The 24,932-nt window shown below is 42.7% G+C and overlaps 1 protein-coding gene across 3 annotated transcripts in view; it reads right to left on the reverse strand.

The window, feature by feature from the left end:
- The window catches only part of ZFYVE28 (zinc finger FYVE-type containing 28), a 34,683-nt gene extending 13,382 nt beyond the window's left edge, over positions 1-21,301 (reverse strand). The window contains exon 1 of one of the 3 annotated variants that reach the window (XM_061617603.1): positions 20,975-21,301. In XM_061617603.1, coding sequence (XP_061473587.1) covers positions 20,975-21,016 — 42 coding nt within the window. In that variant the 5' untranslated portion in view covers positions 21,017-21,301. Of the gene's footprint in view, positions 1-20,406; positions 20,637-20,974 lie in introns of those variants that run through there. The other 2 variants (XM_061617602.1, XM_061617604.1) reach the window with 2 other exon arrangements.
- Between the last annotated feature and the right edge of the window lie 3,631 nt (positions 21,302-24,932).

Here is a 24,932-nt window from a genome sequence, read left to right on the forward strand (position 1 = left end):
AAATGGCCCATCCCCACATCCATGAGGAGGGAGCCCCAACCTCTTGGCCTTCCCCCAAATGGGGTCCGAGCCAAGAGGCAACACTGCGTTGCAGACAACCCCAACTTTTTTTGGTCTGTTTTTTGTTCTTGTTTTGTGGATGCCCAAGCCTCTTGGAGATCTGAGACAACTGAGAATCCTGGTGACTCAGACACTCCCAGAGAATGTGCAAGCACCACCTGCAGAATGAGCCTGGGCCCACCCCACTCCTCAGCCACAGACTCTGCATCAGAAGATCCATCTTGGACTTCTGCATCCAACCCCCTACCTACCTTAAATGAAATATTTTATCTTTGCTTTTTAGGATATATAACCTTGCACTCCGGGAACTGCTATGTGTGACATTTTCACACACCTTCTACAACCATGCTATTTGAATATGCAGAATGCACTAGCAGCCACAGCAGAAAATGCCTTCAGAGGACCCCCTTGCCTCAGGAAATAACTCCTGCTACCAAGGATCCACGATTTTGCCCCCATCGCCCTTCCTTGACACTCTTGAAATTCATTCACTGGACTCTAAGCTTGACCTGCCACCTTCCCTTATCATATGCTACTCCCTACTATTATTTGTCAAAAACTTTTTTATGCATGCACCTGACTTCTACGGGAGTGATATATGCTGCTTCATTGCCTGTACATTGATCTGTAATCAAAACATTCTCTAATAAAAAGATCTCATAGAAAAAGAATGCTAGCGTAACCCTCAAGGCTTAAGTTCCAGGCAAGTGGCTTCCAAGCCCAACTGTGGCAAATAATGGATGGGGGAAAATGAATCTGAGGGATAGGAGGAAGAGAGTGAGAAATATGACTACGAAGAGTTCATAGGGGTAGAATGAGGTACTTTGTGAAACTAGCAAATATGCATGCATACCAAAAATTAGACTCTTCCAAGTCACCCAGTAGCCACTCTCAAAAAGCATGATCTTCACCATGGGAGATGCAAGAAAGAAGCAAGTTGGGAGAGAGGTGGTTGATAGGATTTTTCCTCCCAAGTACCCAATTGCACAAAAGTTGGCTGTGCATGGCTCAAGGCTTCCAAGGAGCTTTTGGGGCTCTCTCAGGTTGTTTCATTTTACTGAGTTTATCGACAACATACAAAGGTAAAATTAAATACGAAAGTAAACAATGAAGCAACATAAAATTAGCAAAGAGATCATATCCAGTTTTGAGGGAAGATATAATGTCCATTGGAAACAAAGGCTGTCACGTCAGCTAACCAGTGAAGTATAAACACATAAAAATGTATTTTGAAAGGTACAAGGGAGCCTTTTAAACAGAATGACGGTCTAAGGGAGGCTTAGGAAGAGAGATATAATTAATTTATGATATAAAGGGATGCCTAGCAGCATAGAAGGTATGACCAAGCCTCTACGGAGCCAATCCTAATGGATCAATTTCTCTAGGAAAGCTAGGTGCCACCTCTCGTCACTAACATGGAAAAGAAACCTTGGAGCACTGCATAATCTCCATATGTATGGTAACCAAATGGTGTTAATTGTGGAGACACCCACTATGAGCTTCCCCCCAAATTGGCACATGTTAGCACAGGCTCTGGGTTAAATTGAAAAATTAATTCTAAAGATCTCCTGGAAAATGTGGAACTAGAAGCCTACCACCTCACAGTTTCACCACATGTGTAGATATGCACCTGTGTTCTGAGAGCCAAACCCACACAACCAGGAGAACAAACTGCTCATCTGCTGGAGTCATGTGGAAGTAAGGTATCAACAATGCCAGCATTTCAGGAACAGTTTCCTACATCAACATTAAACATAAAGAGTTTCCAAGTCCTAACCATGTCTAATTCATAAGCAAGTCATACTAAATTTAACAGGGCTTATTCCCAGGTAAGTGGGGTTAGGACTGCAGTTTTGGCCCACAATATGGTCTATTGGTCCTCTGGTATGGAACACTATATGTTCATCTCCCATGTTGTTTTTAACCCCCACCACCCAAGCATGCCCCAGAACTCCAGTAGTAACATGGCAAGATCTTTGTTACTAGCAAACCCATTATTTTTAGTGGGAACAAAGTGTCCTTGGAACAAACAAGTCACACCCATACTATAAACTCAAACCAATTTTAAGTTGGATTACCTGACATGGCTTATTCTAATGAAACCTGGAAATTATAGTTCTATGGGTTGCTGGAGCTTCTCAAACCCTTACGTTCTTTCAAACGACAAATAAATGTGTATGGCTAACATAGGCTATGTAGGCAAGCTAACAGAAATTTCTGTAGGCTAATTCAGTTTCCTGGACTTATTTGCAAGACTGTCCGCCAGATCAATGCCATGCAATTGCATACTTTACCAAACAGAAACATGCAAACACAGGAGTAATATGTGCTAGATTATCACCACACGTGTCAGCCTAGGCAGCACATTTGAGTAAATTAACCTTGGGGCCATGCCAGAAGTTTCAAAATATTGCTCTGAAGGTGCTAAAAAAAACTAGCAACTTGCTAAACAGGAGTGCCTGGGCATTTACCTTCCCCTGTTAGACAAATTAGAAGGGGAGAGGGAGACTTGCTAAAGATATTTCAGCCGAGACAAGAGCCATCTGTCAGGGATGCAGCAGTTGCATCCTGCATCAAGCAGGATGAGATTACCTCAAAGGTCCCTTTCATCTCTAAAATCCTGATTCTGTGACTAAATTACTGGACAGACTGTGTCATAACTATTCATCCCTGGCTCCACTGAGTGGAAGGATACTAACAGGCTATGTTCAAACGTTTGTGATCTCTGCCTTTGTGACAAACAGGGTAATGACCAAGTCAAGAGTACTGGCTTCCAAAGCCCCTCAAGTAGCTAACAAGTATTCCTCTCCACCCACTTCAGGCATATAATAAAACAGGTTCTTGCCCAAGCAAGTTCATACTACAATGAACATTCAGCAGGGGTGAGGTACATGATAGTAAATGTTTATTGTGGCAGCCATTTTTTGTGTATAGAATTTATGCTGGCCTGTTTTAACATTACTGTCCAACTTTGGTTTTAATTGTATGTATTTCTGCCTTGGGACCTTCAAAGGAAGGGCAGTCTATAAATATGTTAAATGAATAATAAACAAGTCATCCAAAATGGTGCCACTGCATTGTCATTTTGCTGCTATAGACAAGGCAGCTGATGCTCTGGAATTACTACCCTTTAAACATGCACAGATAGTACAGTAGGGCCCCACTTACCGGCGTTCCGCTAATGCGGCGGCTTTCATTCCCTGTTTTAAAGCCGATTTTTGCGCTTTTGCAGCATTTTCTCGCAACGCGCCCCATTATACTCAATGGGGTTCTGCTTTACAGCGGGGGTCCAGAACGGAACCTGCCATATAAGCCGGGCCCGCCTGTAGTTCATTAAAAGACTCAGTGGAGTCTCAATCATTAACTGAACCTAGCACAAGCCTTCAGACCGATCAAGAGGCAGACAAAATGCCAACTGCAGACCATTTCGCAGTCTTCAGCAAAGCAGAAATTGGTACAATGTTATGGCTGGATTTTCTGCCATACAAATAAGGCAACTCACCTTTGCATATATGGAGCTAGGCTTACTGGTTACCAAATTATGGAGTCCTCTAATGATCTCCACCTTCAGTGAGAACAAACAGCATTGCCAGGATTCAAGCTATAGATAGCCTATGGGCTGTATGAGTAGACAGTTCAGAATCTCTATTGAACAGGCTGTGTTTCCCACTTAATGGAAACACATCACTACAACCAAGCTACCACAGCAATTAACATGAGCAACTGGAGACAGGGTCTCATCCAGCAACAGTTTAAAAGGGAAAAAAACCCCATGTCCTTAGGAAACAAAACTAATTGCTTTCTGTCCACTGCCATATCATTTCAGCAGTGTTAGAGGGCCTTTTCAGTGGTGGGTGGCCAGTTGGGGAATGCCCTACCCAGGGAGATATGCCTGGTGCCTACAATGTGGTCTTTTTGGCACCACTAGGTAAGGACCTCCCCTTACTCTTTTCAGTTTTTAAAAACACAGTTGATCCTTTTTAGACTTTGGACACTGCAGTCTTCTCTGGTCTAGTTTTATTCTGATGTTTTTGATTTTATGTTGATGTTATATTTTATAGGTTTAGAGAATTGTAAAAACCCCAGACAAAATATTGGTGATGAGCATGAAATGCTGTAAATACAAACAAAATTTAAGAATAAACTTCCTTGCAAGTTGTGTGCCACTTTTCTCCTGTGCCTCCCTCTGTAAAACCATTACTGGAACACCATCCCCAGCCTCCCCCATCCCCAGTGCCCCAAGAGGAATACAGACGTTCCACCCCCACCACAGAAAGGCTAGCACCCCTCTATTATGCAGTGTTGTATAACTGACAATGGATCAGGGCTAGCAAGGTGTAGGGCAGGTTTCCCCAATCTGGTATCTTCCAGGTATTTTGGATTGCAATTGCCATCATCCCTTACTAGATGGGTCTAATGGGAGCTGTAGTCCAAAACATCTGGAGGGCCCCAGGTTGGGAAAGGCTGGTCTAGAGGTATAACTAAAACCTCTGGATATTTTTTAAAAAATATATTATTGTTTGGAAAGGCCTTTAGAGATTGCTACAGAAGCATATTGTAGACTTGTACAGCACAAATCTTCTGTGCTCCCTCTAATCTGACTCTAACGAATAAACCAGGGGCCAACTTCAGGTTGGGCCAGAGGTTCACATCAACAGGAGTGACGCAGAAACAATTTCAAACAGCTGACTCTGTTGTGGCTTTTGTGCAGCATTTAACAGAAGATGAAGTCATATAGCCACCTCAGGATGTGCATAGCCTTGTGGCATGAAGTCATATACACACCCCTCCCAGGTATGCTGGGAGGGCAGGAAATTCTCACAAACAAGAAGCTTGCCTCAGAAGCACAAACATAGCTACCCTGCACCATCGCCAATCACACCGTCAGCTGCCTCCACCCAAGTCAAGCCATAATTTGCTGGTGAAGCAGCTGAGGCATAGCAGCTTAAATCACAAACCACAGCAGCAACATGGTCTGAAGGGGCAAACATGAGCCCAAGGGCCAGCCCTAACAGATTCACACCCCAGGCCTGTCATTGGCTCACTTGGTACCTCAGTTCCTCAGAAGCTGCAAGAACAGCAAAAGGTTTGGGGATTGGAAAGTGCTCCAGGTAACAGTTCCTATAACTGGAAAGCAGCATTTTCTTTGCCAACTCCAATCAAGGAGCAAGGGGTGCCAGAAGCCATTGCAATGCCCCAAGCGGCCCAGCATCATCACAGTGCTGTCCAGTGGAGCTTTTCTGGATGGTGTATCGCCTCCAACTGGGCCGGAAATGAGATGTTAAAAATCCTTAGAGGCCTGTTTGCTAAGCATTTTAAAGATAAAATACATCTGATTGGTACCATCTGGGGTGCTACATTGACTATAGTGTCTGTGGATCGTCACCTTGTAGTGGTGAGTGGGCTTGCGTGTGAGCAATGCCATCGGGAGTCAAGTACTCCCAGCAGGGTCACCCATGGCAGTAAAATCAAGGGAGAGGAACAAAACAAAGAACGATACAAGAATGTCCTCAACGGCAGAACAGGTGGAGGATAACAATGTGTATGTTACAACGGCTGTGAAGGCAGATGAAGGTTGCAGCAGATAAAAGACTTCCAATCGTTGTGGTATCCATGCCATTGGATCAAAGCCTTTTTCTGTCAAGATTGTGTATTGATCGTTGTGCGCCAATCTCCCCACATAAAACAAATTCACGCACAGGCGTCTGTGCTTGTGTCCAGAGAAGTGTCAAATAGGTGTTACTGAATGTGTTTCAGCTACCAAGGCCAAAGTGCATAGACAAAAGTGCAAAGAGGGACCTGCCCTACCTCCTATTTGCTCAACTCTTGCTCCTCCGGTCTCATTACACCAGGCAGGAGTGTGGTTGATCAGCTAGGTTGAGGAAATGATAAATGCTTTGTGAGATGGGGTGGTTGCTCCTGAAAAGGTATTTCTGAGCACTGATGGTCATTTTAAAAAGGAACTATCAGCCTGTTCCATACACACCATTTGGGGAAAGACACTTGAGTGGGTAGTGGCTGTGCAAATGCAAACATTCTGGAAAATTTGGATTAATTTTAATATGGGTTCCAGTCTGGTTTTGGAAATGAAAGTGCTTGGCAGCATTGATGGGTGACCTCTGGGAAGAGGACAGGAAGGGACCAACTGTGTTGACAGGGTTGGACTTGATGGCCTTATAGGCCTCTTCCAATTCAACTATTCTATGACAGTCCTAGATCTCAGCCACTTTTAAGACACTCAACCATTGTGTCCTTCTGAACCAGCTGTCAGAGGTGGCGAATGGGGGCACAGTGCTTCAGTGGTTCTGTTCCTACTTGGATAGCTATTTCCAGAAAGTGATGCTCTGCCCCATGGCAGTTATGCTCTGGTGTGCCACAGGGTTCTGTTTTGTTCCAGATGAAACTACTGACAGAAGAAATCTGGAGATCAGCGTACACTGATAACACACAACTCTTTTTGAGCAAATGCATATAAAGCTGTGGAAATGCTGAATGTTGAGGTAAGAAACTGACTGGATGAGGGCCAATAAACTGAAACTCAGTCCAGATAAGACAAGAGGTAATTGGGGAGAAAGAAGGGAAGAATTACCAATGTATTCTGAATGGGTTTGCACTCTCTTTTAGAATCAGGTTCGCAGTATGTGAGCGCTATTAGGGTCAGCCTTGTGTTTGGAAACTGAAGTGGAATCCACGGCTTCTAGCAAAAACTCTCCTGGACAAAGATAACCTGGTCACAGTTATCAATGTTATCCATGGTCTAGTAACATCCCATTTAGATTACTCTGATGCATTGTATGTAGGACTGCATTTGGAAACTACACAGAAACTACTGGTGGTACAAAATACTGCAGTCAATGGTACAAAATACTGCAGCCCCTTTGTCAGCATCCAGCAAGGAAGCATGATGTATGAATGCCTGTGAATGGGATATGTAAGTGGATTTGGCCTCACCCACTTTGGGGAATGTGGCCCTTGGGCTGAGAATGATTCCTCACCCTTACCATATAGCTAAAGACCAGTGCTCCTCAAGGACCGCTTGCTCCCACATGGTCCTGCATGCTGAGATCATCTCCCAAGGGCCTTTTCTAGATGGTGACCCAAGAAAGGGCTTTCTGCTGGTGGCACAATGTCTTTGGGATTCCCTCCCCAAGGAGGTTTGTTTTGCACCAACTCTAATGTTAGATTAACATGTGATGTCAGGTTGGCACAAAGTGAAGATCTTTCCATTTACTGAGGCCTTTAAATGCTCGTCTTAACAGAATGTTTCATCCTTGCCTGGATGTGGATTTATCTTGTTTTAAACGTATTTGTTATTTTGCTTGTTTTTAATGTTATATTTTAATTTTATTAGTTCTGTATATTACTTTTCCTGTGAGTCACTTTGGGAAGGTGTAGGGGGTTGAACAGCATGGTTAAAGTGTATGAATGTAAGTAAATAAAATGGAAATAAAAAGGAATTCTCACCTCTCCTGATCTTTTCTACATCTCCCTTAGCTGTGGATTTGGAGTGAGGGCTGGCTTTCCTACCATCAACACAAAAGCCACAAAAAATGCAGCAGTTTAGAACTTCTCCAGAGATTACTGTCTGGTGGTCAGCTCTGTTTCTCTCTGGCCAGTGATCCACCGAGTTGGAGCTCATCACAACCACAGAATCTACACACCCACAGCTTGTTTCATCAGCACTGGCCTTACAATGACCTGTGGAGCCAGACAATTTTAGCCAACAGTCTCTTCTCAGTCACCGACAGAATCTCTTATTCTTCAGCATGCACAATGACACACAGTACCGTTTCCTGTGTCAGTCACAAGAATGGATGGACAAACTTGGTTGTCCAAACTATGAAAACTTGGGAGCGGGGGAAGTAGCATTAATGTTTCTCTAAGCAGTCCAGTTCCACAACACCAAGAAAGAGAATTCAAATACCTAGGCACATATAAGCAGATGCCTAGTAACAGTGACTTTTTATCACTTGAGAAGTTCAACAATAGAAAGGGCAACAATGGGCAGGGGACAATACTTCAGACCTTATGCAATCTGGAAAATGCTGAATAGTGTATTGCATACCACCACACCTCAATGGTAGACCACATGCTTTGCATACAAGAGGCACCAGATTCAACCCCTGGCATCCCCAGATAGGGCTGAGATGGAAAAAGATCTCTGCTTGAAACCTTGTAAAGCTGTTTCCAGTCAGTATGTGGGTTGAGGTGGCTAACCTGTGGCCCTCCAGATTTTGTTGAACTACAGCTCTCATTACCTCTAACTATTGACCATGCCGGCTGGAGCTGATGGGGGTTGGATCCAACAGCATCTGGAGAGCCACAAGTTAGTCACTCCTTGGAAAAGTTACTTTTTTGAACTACAACTCCCATCATCCCCAGCCAGCATGGCCACTGGATGGGCTGATGGGAGTTGTAGTTCAAAAAAGTAACTTTTCCAAGCTCTGCTCCTGGTACAGACAATACTGAGATAGGGGACCAATGGTCTTAGGCAGTATAAGGCAATTCCGAAGTTCCAATGCGCCAGTAAGTCTCATAAGTACATGGATAAGAGTGATGCCGCATACAATTCATTATTAGAGTAATGAGGTCAGGAAACCTAATCACACTTTCCTGGGAGTAAGCCCCACTGAATTCAATAGGACTCACTTCTGAATAGAGATGGTTAGGAGTGTGCTGTAAATTAGGTGTTTGTGGCACAGTAGCAACTAGGCCATATTGTGATAGCAAACTGCATGTTACTAAGAAGACATGGTGAAATACATGAAAACAGTGTGAGGGCAAACATGCTTAGCAAGTTATTAATAATCTTGCTCCCATCCAAATATCATGATGACTTATTTTCTGTTCCTGATGATTTATACTAGTCATAAATATAGAGGCTTGTTATCTTAAAAATAATTTGTATCCAAGTATTCCACTTGGACAACACCTACAGGTAATTATTATTACCAAATCTTCAAATACTGGGAAAAAGCCAACAGACATAGAAACACACACTTATGCCAATGTTTGAAGAGGACAAGAGAAAGGGCAAAGATTAGTACTGTGTAATCATTTAGCTGAGTGCAAATCCAATGAAAAAGCTATTGAGAGAGCCAAATAATTTAGAACACCAGATCAATGTTTTGCATGAAAAAGGCTCTTGTTAAACAAACCTTATTTTAAACTTTCAGTGATATTGCAAGTTTAATTGTAAAAAGATACTGGCTGCCTATTAGCTACCCGGCTAGGTTCAAGGTGCTGGTTTTGCTGCACAAAGCCCTATACAGCTTGGGACCAGGATACCTGAAAGACCATCTTACCCCTTATATACCCAGTCGATCACTGTGCTCTGTAGGTGAGGGTCTCCTGCAGATGCCATCTTATCAGGAGGTCCGTTCCGCACAACATAGGAAGTGGACCTTTAGTGCGGTGGCACCTACCCTGTGGAATTCCCTCCCCTTAACTATTAGACAGGCACCATCTCTGTTATCTTTTCGGCACCTACTAAAGTCCTTCCTCTTTCAACAAGCCTTTTAAGCAGAGACCTTATCTGTGTTGGAATTGCTTTTTAATACTTCCTAAAGCTTTTTTCAAAAAAGATGTTTTTAAAGCTTTTTTTTAAGCAAACACGTTTTTAAAGATGTTTTGTTTTAATATATTTTAAATTTTGTTTTTATGATGTTTTAGAGTGTTTTAATGCTTTTGTTTGCTGCCCTGGGCTCCTACTGGGAGGAAGGGCAGGATATAAATCCAATAAATAACAATGACAATAATAATAATACTGTGTGAAATTGCCTTGCTACAACCTCTGGAAAATATTGGCTCCCAACATTTTTACTGAAGCACAAGTTAATAAGATTTTGTTTCTCTTTGGAACTGACTTATGGCTCCAACCTAGAAGTGAAACTGAAGGCTTCTGGGTAAAGACACTCAGCAGCACACAAATCCCCTCCTCCAAGTTATACATTGCAAAGGATTCGGAGAGTGTCTCTTATGTTGCACTGAGCTTTGGAACAGGGAGAACTTTCCTTGGGTGTTGATCTGTCTAGCTGGAGGTCATCACAATCACAAGATCTACACACCCACAGCTAGTTTCAACACAAAACCTTTCCTCCACTCTCCCCCACCTCTGCAAGTCCTCTGACATTTGCAGAAAACCTGAGAGAACTGGAGATGGTTCTCTCATATCACGCTCAGCTCTGGAGTAGACAGAAGCCATACAAATCTTCACACTACTTCAATTTGATTCTGCTCCAAAATCTAACTTGCTATTCAATAACTACCCCATACCTCCCTTAAGTTCAGAGACATAAGTACAGGACTTACAAGAGGAGGAAGGGCTGGTGGTGACTGTGACGTCCTTCCCCAGCACCACCTGTGAAGCTCTCACTTGTGGCTACCAGCAGACAGGAACGTCAGGTTTTCTTCTTACCCTTTACAGCTCTAGCACAGATTTCAACAAATCCCCCTGCTAGGCCTTACTACCCCACACTCTGTATCTCTTATAACCTTTAGACTGTGCCTTAGTCCCTGCCAGGCTATCTCGATACCTTGTGTCTAAGGGTATAGGTAATTTCCAAACCCCCCTGCAGCCTCTTGCACTGAAGCATACAGCCCTGGGTTTCTCTGTGGGACTGGATACACCATCTGATCCGCCACTGCCACCATTCGATACAAACTGTTCAGCCTTGGTTACTTTGCTATTCCCCCTGGTATGCGTTTCCCAGCTGAAGGAATCAGGCTTATGTTTAACCAAGAAATATATTTATTAAGAATTAGAAATAACAAGATTACTTAATTACTTTGTTGACAAGCTTATGGTTTCATCTATATTCTGTTATGTACTTGACTTCTTACTAATTGCCTCAGAACTCCGACTCACTCTCAACAACACGAAACACCATCCACCTCCTCAATTCACCTTACAATTCACCACCTCACAATTCACCACCCAGATTCAACTGTCATTCTTCCATTTATACTCCCAGCCATTCAAACGCTCAGCCAATCATCCAGCATTCTACTGCTCATGTACTCCCCCTCCTCTTTCACTCCACTTACCATATGTCTTCTATATAACCAGCACTTACCATATTTACAATATAAGCAGGAACATCACAGTGACCATAAGTCATGTCTAGCTAATAGGCAATGCAAATATTTATGGGACCCTGTAAACTGGATATTGTTACACATTGTTTTATTCACTGGGAAGAGCCAGGCAACCATCCACAAGACCTGCACGCAGGGTGTGCAGTCAGAAATAGAACGGAAAGTGGTGTTGATCCACAATTTTTTTTTAAAAGTTAAACATTTGACTAGAAGTGTTGTTAATCAAGGCTGTACAGAAATGGACTGCCTTCAAGTTGATTCCGACTTATGGCGACCTTATGAATAGGGTTTTCATGGTAAGCGGTATTCACAGGGGGTTTACCATTGCCTTCCTCTGAGGCTGAGAGGCAGTGACTGGCCCAAGGTCACCCAGTGAGCTTCATGGCTGTGTGGGGATTTGAATCCTGGTCTCCCAGGTCGTAGTCCAACACACTAACCACTACGCCATACTAGATCTCAAAGGCTGTATACTCTGTGCTTTTAAAAGATGAGAATTCTGCACACACAACAGCCGAGTCCCGTGATCTGTAAAAAACCTCTGTGTATTTTTAATTTATTCTACTTCTGCTAGACATGGAGCAGAGGAAAAGTAAAGAGCTACATGAGAAATAAAGAATTGGTGGCTGACCAATAATCATTGGTTCAAGGTCCAGTGTCTGGTAATTAAAAAGATACAACAAACAAGATATAAAAATCATTACCAAAGAAGTCTTTAGACTACTGTAATTACAGTGTGATCCTATGCAGGTCTATTCAGAAGTCCCACTATGCTCAGTGGGATTTGCTCTCAGGTCAGCAAGTATAGGATTACAGGACTGCAGCAATGTGGCAAAGAAACATTAGCATATTATGACAAGCACAGAAGCATAGGAGTGTGTAACTGACTGGGCTTCTAATAATGTACGAATAAGAAATTCATCACATAACCAAATCCAAGTACTTACAAAGTGAGACACTGCCTCTTAGGCCACATCTGCATCCTAAAATAAGTTTGCTATATTAATTGTTGATGGCATGTTTGAGTCCCTTGATCCTGCTGGGGCTCCTCTACAAGGAGCACATCTTGCTTTAGCATGCAGTGGGTCATTATGAGCCACCTGGCCTCTCTCTAGGGATACTTCAATGCAGATGTAGTTTTCAACAACAGTTCTGCAATTGTGTACTTAGCTATCATGGCATACCTTACGAAAGGTGACCACTTTCACTCTGTCGTTTCTCACCATGTAGACTATTTTAACTGCTTTTCTATGGTACATGTAGGCAACTGATAGCTCATGTGTGAATGTGTTTGTGTGACTTGGAGTGGACATGGCTAGCTCTGATCACATGCACTGGCATGCAGACATCCACTATCACCAATGTATGTGGTCCTCCAGGGCAAAACTGTTGCCCGGCCTGACGTACGGAGCTGCACAAGGATCAACAAGATACAAGCTTCATCTTTTAAACCAGGGAGTCGGTTGTCATCCAAAAGTGACAATTTTGTCCCCCCTCCCACACAAAAACCATATTACAGTATGGCACGTTAATGCAAGGAAACATGCTCCTTTCAAAAGTGCCAGAAATATGGTATGCTCACTCTCTAATAATATTAGTGTAGTTTGGTCAAGGATATAAGTGCATAACAAATATTGGAGCAACAGTGGCCTTTGGCCTTCACATTCACTGCCTGCGTAGTTGCATAAACAAATATGACCCCAGCAGGAGGGAATCAGAGTTCTCTGGGTTCTCCACAGCTGACAAACAGGTAAAAGGAGACTTCTATGCAATGGGGCAACAAAGTCAACAAATATCTCCACACACAAGCACTTTTATGCTGACTTGCCTTGTCATCAATTCTTTGCTATACAGTTTCCCATTTACTCATGGGAAATGTGGATTAGGGCAAGCAAGGGGGTGTCTCAATACTGTTTACACTTGTTTTCAGTTAAAAAAAAGACAAAGGTTACCTAATATGATTATGAAATCTGAAGAGGGAGCAGAGAAGCAATTTTTATGATTCTAATTCATGAGCAACTATTACCAGTGGTATGCAGAGAACTGTTGTTTTTGGTTTCTTCTGTGAAAACAACCATCAATAAAAAACAAAAAACAAGAACTGGATTTTCAAGACTTTATAACTACTGGATGTAAGCATCTTGCTAGCCACACAAATGTTTCTCAAACAAATATTTCCATACAATCAGTTGTATTTTCAGACATGAACATTTGGTAACAAAAACCCTTTTCTATTTACCTATGGCTTAGTTCTCAGTGAGGTGTCAACATGCACATGAACTGCACCAAAATCTTGTGGAGACTGCCGTGACTGAATGTTCCTCACTAAAACAAAAATTCTTGCATACAGAAAACTAGTTTTTCATGTGCATGTTTTTCCCCATGTATTAATTTCTAAGAAAGCTATTATAATTACAATATTTCAAAATAACATATATAGCATAAACATATCTAAACAGTATAGATATATAATGCATGATTTAATCAAATCCAAGGTGCAGGTGAGGAGAAGAATTTATATATTCTAATTTTGTGTTTCTCTGGCATTTAGGTTATCTTGGGGCCTATCTTTAAAAGGATCATCTCCCAATTCCCAAATGTGTATGAACGTTTTGTGAGTCCCATATCTGGTATACCTGGCTGGGGACTTGTGTCTTACCATCTTCCTGATTAACAAAAGAAATAAAGTTACTCCAAGTTGTTGAAAATGAATCTGTTGTCTTTGGGTTTCTTAGGCTGCAATCCAGTACACACTTATCTGGGAGTAAGTTCCATTGAACCCAATGGAGCTTACTTCTGAGTAGACATATATTGGATTGCAGCCTTAGGGACTTAAGGTGGCATGTTAGTTTCTCCATTTTTGCCAAGTCCCAAATTTTGTTATACCAATTCTGGATATTAAGTCCCACAGCACTGTGCAAGATGCAGGAACATTCACAGCATAATTCTATGCACATCTACTCAGAAGTAAGTCCCACTGAGTTCAATGGGACACACTCGCAGGTAAAAAGACTGTAGCCTCGGTCATGCAACCCCTTTCTTCTCTCTGATGTAATAATAGCACAGACAGAGCTTGTCACTGGAATGATAATTAGCTTTACCAGGCTATAGCATGGGCTAGTTCTGTTAGAGTACAGAGGTTTCAGCCAACTTGTTCCCGTGTCAGTGGGATCAAGTAATCTTAATTTAAACAACACCTGCATAACTAATTATGCATATCACAAAATAAAAGCAATTAGCAATGCTAAAAATTTACCAACATAAGAGCATAGGGGAAAATAATAACCTTTTTTCCTGTATTAGGCAGTGCTGAAACCAACACTACTGGTATTCAGCTCTGAATGAGGCTAACGTTAAACTATCATAAAAATTTGAGAGCTCCATCAAATTATATAATAATTAGTGGGAAAGAAAATTTAACATGCTCCAGATACTTGGCTTCATAATAAAAAGATAAATTGTATGAGATAAAGTGATTACAGTGGATAATGAGAAATTTAGTGAAAAAGAAATACCAGGAACTAATGTGTTTTTAAAATAAAATAATATTAGTCTTAACAGCCAAGGCTGTAACTGCTTCAAGTTAGCAGCAACTGGCCATCCATTTTAACTTTCTCATCTAGTTAAAATAATTTTCCAAGAAATTCATATCAGGAAGACTGTTTGCCAGTTAACACATTTCAGTTTAATCACGACGCAGCTTTTTATCTGTATCTGTTAAATAAAGCCTGCATATTACCAACATTTTTATATAGGTGCCTTTTTGAGAATCTGGAAGGAAAAGGTCATTTACAATTCAGTAAACAAAAAACTACTGCAGTGTAGAAGCTGAACATTACTATTTTCTTCCCCATTCCTTATTACAGTAACATGCTACAGCCACAATAGCATTTTTAAAATAAATACATCCATCAGTTTCAGCCCCAGAAATTAAACAGCATGGTCTTAAAATCAATTGCATAAGATAGAACTAATCAGCTTGTAGTAAACAAGACTAGTTCTAATTACGTCTTTGGCCCCAAAGTCCAAGGACCTACATATTTTTTCTTCCCAAAACTTTGATTTCATCCTTTATGCACTATATTCATTTGTACAACCCATTGCCATTGTTACAACAATTTAGCTTGTACACTATGTATGTATGGACTGCCTTCAAGTCGAGACTGACTTATGGCGACCCTATGAATAGGGTTTTCATGGTAAGCGGTATTCAGAGGAGGTTTACTATTGCCTTCCTCTGAGGCTGAGAGGCAGTGACTGGCCCAAGGTCACCCAGTGAGCTTCACCACTGTGTGGGGATTCAAATCCTGGTCTCCCAGGTGGTAGTCCAGCACCTTAAACAATACACCACACCAGCCAGAGCTTGGAAGATTACTTTTAAAAAGTAATAAATTACAGGTACAGTTGCAAGGCCCACAAAAAGTAGTAATTAGCGTTACAATTACAATTGCTCTGAAAGTAACTGATTACTTTTACTCAAAAGTAATTGCTACAATTGCATTTTAGTTACTTTAAAAAAATTGCCTACAAGGTGCTGGCCTTGGCTGCTGCACATCTAAGTAGCCTAAAACAACATTAAAAATAAGTGCACACACACAGAGGGTAGTAGATTATTTTTTTTATCCATAAGATTAACAGAATCACATCCCCTCACCCCACCCCCAGCAATGATGATACCCCAACACATACATTTTTGTATATATATATTGCCTCCAGCTCTTTTCTCCTTCCACTCCTGTCAATTTTTAAACAATTGTTTTCTCCACCCCGTCTCGCTCTCCACCTCCTCCCTTGTCACCTCCTAAGCACCAATAGAACATTAAGGAAGAACAACGCTGCACAGAAGCCCAATTTGAAGCACATGATTTTTATTCACAAATCAGAGGAGCAGAAGACTTCCCCTGCTCCCCCCCCCAAGTAATGCGCAAAAGTAATGCTGGAAACATTACAATTACTCCTCAAAAGTAATGAAGTTACTACTAGTTCTATTACCAGTAAAATGTAATGAAGTTACCCACTCGTTACTCAAAAAAGTAATAAATTACAAGTAATTTGTTACTTGTAACTAGTTACTTCCAACCTCTGACACTGGCTCTCTATACTGTTCATAGATTATGGTAAATAATGGACCAAATCATCCTTTCACCTACCTAGTTTAGGATCCAGTCTATAACTTCAACATTGTTTTATATCATTCACTGATATTTTTGACAATATCTCTCTCCCCCGCTCCCCAACATGACATTAACACACACACCCAAATTAGAGGGTGGCTTCATTCCTTTAGTAGAGTTTATATCCATTCAAAAAAAAATCTGCTGGCATGTTATTATTCCAGCTTTGAATAACCTAGTCTCTCACATAACTGTCAAAATTCGTTCTTAAATACTGCTAAGGTTTTTGGTCTCAGACAAGTTCTAAGGCAGAGAATTCCATGAGGTATTTACACTTCTGTCAGCTATTTGTAGGCTGTAATTCGCATCCCTTTGCTCTCCTTCCCAATAAACAGCCTTAACTACATTTATCGTATGACTCATAAATAACTCTTGGAATCAAAGTGATTTTTCAAATCTGCCTCGACTTTCTTGATGGAGAAGTAGTGACTCTTTCCCTTCCATAAGACAAGGAGATATGAGATATGCTTTGAATTGAATTCCTGCATTGAGCAGGGGATTGGGCTCAACAGCCTTATAGGCCCTTTCCAACTCTATTACTGTATTCTATAATTTTATGAGAAATGAAAGCTCCTCCAGTACCGTAAGTTTAGTGTTAACTAGTTATCTCAGCTGAGCTATTTAGCACACAACACAGATCCAGGCTTATTCCCTAGACTAGAGACAGCAATCCCAATTGTGTTTACTGATGCATCACACACTATTCTTTCCCAAATTACACCTTGGTATACTTGGCAGAGTAGAAGATGAGTCATAAACAAGTCAGCAGGAAGTCAACCCCTTCTAGCCAATAGATGACACTGATTCCTGTGGAGCCAGTTGCATTCACCCACACCTTCAGTTTCATCCTTCCAAAGAAATGATACTTCAAACTCTCAACTCCATCCACAACTGGCCCAGACCTCCCCCTCTAAACAACTGGTGTAGGGCTGCTACCTTTTGCCACAAGGTCAGGTCTACAAAGCCCTCTCTCTCGTTGACTTTAATATCAGACTAAGATACTTTCATTTTAACATAATTATAATTTAGCTGACTCCTAAACTTGCTGTTGATTACCACACTGCTGATTATTTACTGAGCTTATTGGTCTCTTTTTTCTTTTAGTTCACTGAATGATAGCTTTAACTTGTCCTGGCTGTTTTGAGTGGCTCATTATGTGCTAGAAAAGCAGGAGATAAGCATTTTCATGAATACCTATCTTAATATGTCAAATATGTATTTTTCTTTAGCTGTATTGATTTATTTATTATCCACTATTTCATAAGAATATGGCAGAGTACAACATTTGAAAAACGAGTAAAAACAACTATAAAATCATAATTTAAAACATCAATCAAGCATCAATAATAAAGATTGGTTAAAAAAAATCAAATTACAAAGGCCTGTATAAATATGGTTTCACAGTTTTCTGAAGAAGGGAAAGAAACACAACACAATATATGGTAACTGGAGACCTATATGAAAACTCCCAAAGCAAGCCTACAGACCAAACCTAAGCACAACAGAGACCCTTGAAGAAAAAAATCTTGTAGTGCTGCTACTGGCACAAGTTAACAGATGAGACGAAAGTGGAACATCACAACCCACATGCTTACCCTGGAGCTTAGAAATGGCATGCCATCCACAAAAGGTGAATATCGGAAGGGCTGTAACATATATGGAGCAAATTTGATTTGTTGCTCAACAGTGTAGGACCCAAACCAATAGGGGGGTTGGACTAGGTCAGGGGTTCCCAAACTGTGGTCTGCAGTGTGGACCACGAGTAATCTGCAAACTTAATTCACATGGCAGCAGATCCACATTAAATAAATATGTATATTGTATGTTATTGCTTCTTTTGTTTCTTATATTGTATTTGAATTCTATGGAAAACAAATTGTATGACGACTTGTGTCGGGAGAAAGACAGAGGGAGTATAACCCTGTTGATTCTCCTCGACCTCTCAGCGGCTTTTGATACCATCGACCATGGTATCCTTCTGGGGAGGCTTGAGGATTTGGGAGTTGGAGGTACTGCTTGGCAGTGGTTCCGCTCCTATCTGGCAGGTCGTCTCCAGAAAGTAGTGCTTGGGGAGCACTACTCGACGCCCTGGGCTCTCCAATATGGAGTTCCGCAGGGATCAGTTCTGTCCCCCATGCTCTTTAACGTCTATATGAAGCCGCTGGGCGCTGTCATTAGGAGTTTTGGAGTGCGTTTTCATCAGTATGCTGATGATACGCAGCTCTACTTCTCCTTTTCATCTTGTTCAGGTGAGGCCGTCAAGGTGCTAAACCGATGCCTGGCCGCGATAATGGATTGGATGAGACCGAACAAGTTGAAGCTCAATCCAGACAAGACTGAGATGCTGTTAGTAAATGGATCCCCTAACCAGATGATGGATGTTCGACCTGCTCTGGATGGGGTTACACTCCCCCTGAAGGAGCAAGTGCACAGCTTGGGAGTCCTTTTGGACCCGTCCTTGTCACTTGAGGCGCAGGTGGCCTCGGTGGCACGGAGTGCTTTTTACCAACTTAGACTGGTGGCCCAGCTACGCCCATATCTGGACAGGGAACATCTTGCTTCAGTCGTTCATGCTCTGGTAACCTCAAAATTGGACTACTGCAATGCACTCTACGTGGGGCTGCCCTTGAAGATGGTTCGGAAACTGCAGCTCGTGCAGAATGCAGCGGCCAGATTGATAACTGGGACCAAGCGGTCAGAACATGTAACACCGATTCTGGCCCACCTGCACTGGCTGCCTATATGTTTCCGGGCCCGATTCAAGGTGTTGGTTTTAACCTATAAAGCCTTACACAGCACGGGCCCGCAATACCTGATGAAACGTCTCTCCCGATATGAACCTACCCATACACTGCGCTCAACAACGAAGGCCCTCCTCCGGGTGCCTACTCAGAAAGACGCCCGGAAGGCGACTACAAGAAAGAGGGCCTTCTCGGTAGTGGCCCCCAAACTATGGAACACCCTTCCTGATGAGGTACGCCTGGCGCCCACATTACTATCTTTTCGGCGCCAGGTGAAAACCTTCCTCTTTTCCGAGGCATTTTAGTATTTTTAGTATTGGTATTTTAAAAAAATAAAACTCAGTTTGTATGCCACACTTTTTTGTAATTATCTATTAACTTGCATTTCTTTATGGGTTTAATTATGTTTTTAACTTTTTTACTGATGTATATCTATATTGTTGATTATGATGACTAGATTTTAAATTGTATATGAAATGCTTTCTCTGTTGTACACCGCCCTGAGAGCCCAGGCTATGGGCGGTATAAAAATTTAATTAAATAAAATAAATAAATAAAATACAATATAAGTAGTGTAGTGGCAAATTCAGAAGTTCAGGATCCTTCATGATAGTCACAACCACATCCTTTTTTTTGCTGTGGGGTTGAGAATGAGATCCTTGTGAATGTCTTCTCCCACAACAACATATGTCCCTAGGAGCCAATAAGCATGAATGGGGAGTTAGCTACTGAGAAGAGTCTTCTCTGTGGCAGACTCGTCTCCCTTCACTCTGATTGGCTCCAATCAGCAGGAAAGGAAAAGGAAGTATGTTAGAAGGCTCTTCTCAGCAGCTAACACACTCCCCTTTCACGCTGATTGGCTCTTAGGATGCTGGACACACAGGGACCCTGCTCCCAAAAAATAAGGGCTCTAAGACACCCCCCAAGACCCCAGACCACTGCTTCACTGAATATAAGAAACCAAAAAGCAATAGAAATACAATTAAAAATCATACAGCATCTAGCACAACACATTACAATTGCTATAGCAAGCAGAAAAATCATGAAGCGGTCTCCCACTGGACTGGATTATATTTTAAGTCTCTTCCAAGTTCCCCCCACTATCACCTAGTAAATACCAAGAAAGACACCACCCCACACAACAGGGATCTTGACAGCCAGAGACAACAACCAGTGGAGGAAACACACATACACAGGTTGTCTTTAGTGCAAACTACACCACATCTGCTAGGGTGGCAAGTTTACCAACACACGAGAGACAGAGAGAGAGCAAAGCGGGGTGGCGGTAGTAGTGAAAGAATGAAGAAACAAATACAAAGCCGTACACAAAGACACACCTTTGTAACCTTAGATCATTCCAGAAGAACTACTACATCCAGTTTCTATACCGACTAATCACCATCACGGACTGAAATCCTTCTTTCACCCATAAGCAGGCTTTGGAAAAAAGTACTGTAAAGGGAAACTCCTCTTTTCCATTCGTAACCACGCCGATCGTGAAGGCAACGGAGAAAGGGGTGTTTTAAGGAGTTGGAACTAACTCATCTGTATTCAGCCGCCTTTGTTTTTGCAGCCTTAGAGGGATTATTATTACTGCTCCGAAAGAGTAAAGGTTCAAAAGAAATCGCTCCAACGAAGTAAGAACTACGGATTCCTTTCGGACCCTTGACCGGAAAGAGAGACGGGTCCCGTACTGGAGAGCAGCAACTAGGGGAGGAAAGGCCAGTGACACGTGAGAAGGTTCCCCCAAAAGAAACATACTGAAGAATGGACAGAAAGAGAGAACCTCGCCAGGCCTAATCCAGAGACAGAGACAGGAAGAAAGAGAGGCAGGCAAGCAAGCAGGCAACTCGTCCCGGGGTTGGAAGAGCCCCTCTTGAAGCCGTGAGGAGTACCCAGCCTCACCTTGGGTCTATGCAGCCATCTTCGGACAGCAGCGGGCAGCATAGCTCGAGCTAGGTACGCGGCGGCCGGCCAAAGTGCCCTCACTCTACCGCTTCCGAGGACACACCTGAGCCTTCTGAGCTACACCGCCTCCGCCTGGGGCTGGTGCTTAGCACCGCCCAGGGGCGGACCGGGACATGGTAGCGCTTGAAAAGATTCCTCCCCCTGCCCTGTCCTGTCCCTACTGGCGCTCGGTTGATCGACAGGGCCACCACCTCCACCTCGCGTGTGTGTGAATTAGCAATCTCGAGGGGATGAAGACGCCAGCGGTCCCCTGCGAAACGTGCGGACCAGTACTAGTCCCCAGCCGCCGGTGGGGGAGGAGCGACTCGTCTCCGCCCGGAGAAAGAGTCCACCATGGCAGGATCCCTCCGAATTCGGGAAGCAAGAGGCAGCAAGCCCGGCCATATCGTGATGATCGACCTCCAAAGCCCTTGCCCTTTCCTCGCGGGCGGGGGGGGAGGGGAGCTGGCTGCTGTTACGGTGGTGTCGTTTGGCGGGGCTAGTATTCCATCTGGCTGCGGGAGACCTGTGATCGACAGAAATGAGGGGCTGAGCCCATTTGCCTGGCTCAAGGGCCATATTTCGGAAATGGGGGAAGACAAAATTTGGCGTTGTATTGTTTCATTTATTACTTTTCTGTCCCTCTTCTACAGTTGTTTATTAATTATTAAATTTAAATCTTGCACTGCTTTCCCCCATCTTGGAGGTCGCTGATTCATAGGGTCGCCATAAGTCGTAATCGACTTGAAGGCACATAACAAGAACAACAAACTTTCCCCCAAAGGAGCCCAGGGCTCAGCTTTCTCAAGCGGTCTCCCATCCAGGCACTGACTGACCAGACCCAGACCTGCTTGGTTTTCACATTGTTCCATCCTGTTTCTTCAGAACATGCCGAGATTTAATCCCTGCTTCAAGCTTCACTTGTGTATGTTAGAAACAGTATTTGTTATTTCCTGCTTTTCTTATCCTTCATAATGTCTACAGCAGCCTTATGAACACAGGGTAAACAAGCATGCATACACCCTTTTAATTTTTTTGTCTCTGTGTGTATGTATGTATCTGCCTTTAGCATTTCATCTCACTTAATTCTGACAATAGGAATTCCTATAAATTACAGGGAACCAGCCAGAGGCCCAATTACTATTGAATATATGGCCTGCAACCTGATAAAGAAACAGTACCCTGCTACTCTCCCTGTTGTTGTTATGTGCCTTCAAGTCAATTACGAGTTATGGCGACCCTATGAGTCAGTGACCTCCAAGAGCATCTGTCATGAACCACCCTGTTCAGATCTTGTAAGTTCAGCTCTGCGGCTTCCTTGGAATCAATCCATCACTTGTTTGGCCTTCCTCTTTTTCTACTCCCTTCTGTTTTTCCCAGCATTATTGTCTTTTCTAGTGAAATCATGTCTTCTCATGATGTGTCCTTCCAAAGAAAGGGGATCCCAGAGAATGCAGTAATTACCGAACTATTGCCTTAATATCCCATGCAAGTAAAGTAATGCTCAAGATTCTACAACAAAGGCTCTTGCCATATATGGAGCAAGAAATGCCAGACGTCCAAGCTGGATTTAGAAAGGGAAGAGGCACCAGAGATCACATCGCAAACATACATAGGATAATGGAACTGACCAAGGAATTTCAGAAGAAAATCACCCTGTGCTTTATAGATTACAGCAACTGTGTTGATCATGAAAAATTATGGAATACTTTAAAAAAAATGGGGGTGCCACAGCATCTGATTGTCCTGATGCGCAACCTATACTCTGCACAAGAGGCTACTGTAAGGACAGAATATGGAGAAACTGACTGGTTCCCAGTTGGAAAGGGTGTGAGACAGGGGTGTATTTTATCACCCTATTTATTTAATCTATACACAGAACATATCATACGGAAAGCAGGATTGGACCAAGATGAAGAAGGTGTGAAAATTGGAGGAAGAAATATCAATCATTTAAGACATGCAGACGATACCATACTAATAGCAGAAACCAGTAATGATTTGAAACTAATGCTGATGAAAGTTAAAGAGGAAAACACAAAAGCAGGACTACAGCTGAACGTCAAGAAGACTAAAATAATGACAACAGAAGATTTATGTAACTTTACAGTTGACAATGAGGACATTGAACTTGTCAAGGATTATCAATACCTTGGCACAGTCATTAACCAAAATGGAGACAATAGTCAAGAAATCAGAAGAAGGCTAGGACTGGGGAGAGCCAATATGAGAGAACTAGAAAAGGTCCTCAAATGCAAAGATGTATCACTGAAGTCAAGATCATTCAGATCATGGTATTCCTGATCTCTATGTATGGATGTGAAAGTTGGACAGTGAAAAAAGCAGACAAGAGAAAAATCAACTCATTTGAAATGTGTTGGAGGAGAGCTTTGCCCATACCATGGACTGCAAAAAAGACCAATGATTGGGTGTTAGAACAAATTAAACCAGAACTATCACTAGAAGCTAAACTGATGAAACTGAGGTTATCCTACTTTGGACACATCATGAGAAGACCTGATTCACTAGAAAAGACATGAATGCTTGGAAAAACAGAAGGGAGTAGAAAAAGAGGAAGGCCAAACAACAGATGGATTATTCCATAAAGGAAGCCACAGACCTGAACTTACAAGATCTGAACAGGATGGTTCGTGGCAGATGCTCTTGGAGGTCGCTGATTCATAGTGTCGCCATAAGTCGCAGTCGACTTGGAGGCACATAACAACAACATGATGTGTCCAAAGTATGATAACCTCAGTTTCATCATTTTAGCTTCTAGTGACAGTTCTGGTTTAATTTGTTCTAACACACAATTATTTGTCTTTTTCGCAGCCCATGGTATGCGCAAAGCTCTCCTCCAGCACTTGAAATGTGGTGCTGGAGGAGAGCTACTCTCCCTACCTGTTTATTATTAATATGATTGATTGATTGCCCACCCTTCACCAATGTGGTGTAGTAGTTAGAGTGTTGGACCACGACCTAGAAGATCAGGGTTTGGATCCCCACACGGCCATGAAGCTCAATGGGTGACCTTGGGCCGGTCACTGCTTCTCAGCCTCAGAGGAAAGCAATGGTAAACCACCTCAGAATACCACTTACCATTAAAACCCTATTCATAGGGTCACCATAAGTCAGAATCAACTTGAAAGCAGTCCATTTACTTCTAGTCAAATGGCAGTCCATTTCATTTTTTTCACCAATAGGTCCCAGAGAGGTTACAAAATCTAAAGATTTCAATCACAAGAATAGGATGGCTTCTGAAAACCTACATCTCAGGAGCCAAAGGCCAGGGTAAAGGGGTGTGTCTTTAGCATTCACTGAAAATTGTATAGCAAAAGTGCCATATGCACCTCTGTAGGGAAGGAATTCCACAGCTGAGGGGCTGCCAGAGAAAGCTCTCTCCAGGGCCTTCATCATCCAAACTTCTGGGGGTGGTGGAATTACCAAGAAGGCCCCCTCTGCTGATCTTAACATCCTAGAGCAGCCTTTCCCAACTAGTGGGCCACCAGATGTTGTTGGACCACAACTCCCATCAGCCTCAGCCAGCATTGCCAATGGTCAGGAAAGATGGGAATTGTGGTCCAACAACATCTGGTGGCCCACTAGATAACTTAAACAACTATAGACCGGTGGTGAATGTCCCCTTTTTGGGCAAGGTTCTGGAGCGGATGGTTGCCGGTCAGCTCCAGGCGCTCTTGGATGAGACCGATTATCTGGATCCGTTTCAATCCGGTTTTAGGCCTGGTTTCGGCACTGAAACAGCCTTGGTCGCCCTGTACGATGACCTTTGTTGGGAGAGGAACAGAGGGAGTGTGACTCTGTTGATTCTCCTTGATCTCTCAGCGGCGTTTGATACCATCGACCATGGTATCCTTCTGGGGAGACTCACGGAGTTGGGAGTTGGAGGCACTGCTTG

This window comes from Rhineura floridana, chromosome 3 (assembly GCF_030035675.1).
Source record: "Rhineura floridana isolate rRhiFlo1 chromosome 3, rRhiFlo1.hap2, whole genome shotgun sequence".
Classification (NCBI taxonomy): Eukaryota; Metazoa; Chordata; class Lepidosauria; order Squamata; family Rhineuridae; genus Rhineura; species Rhineura floridana.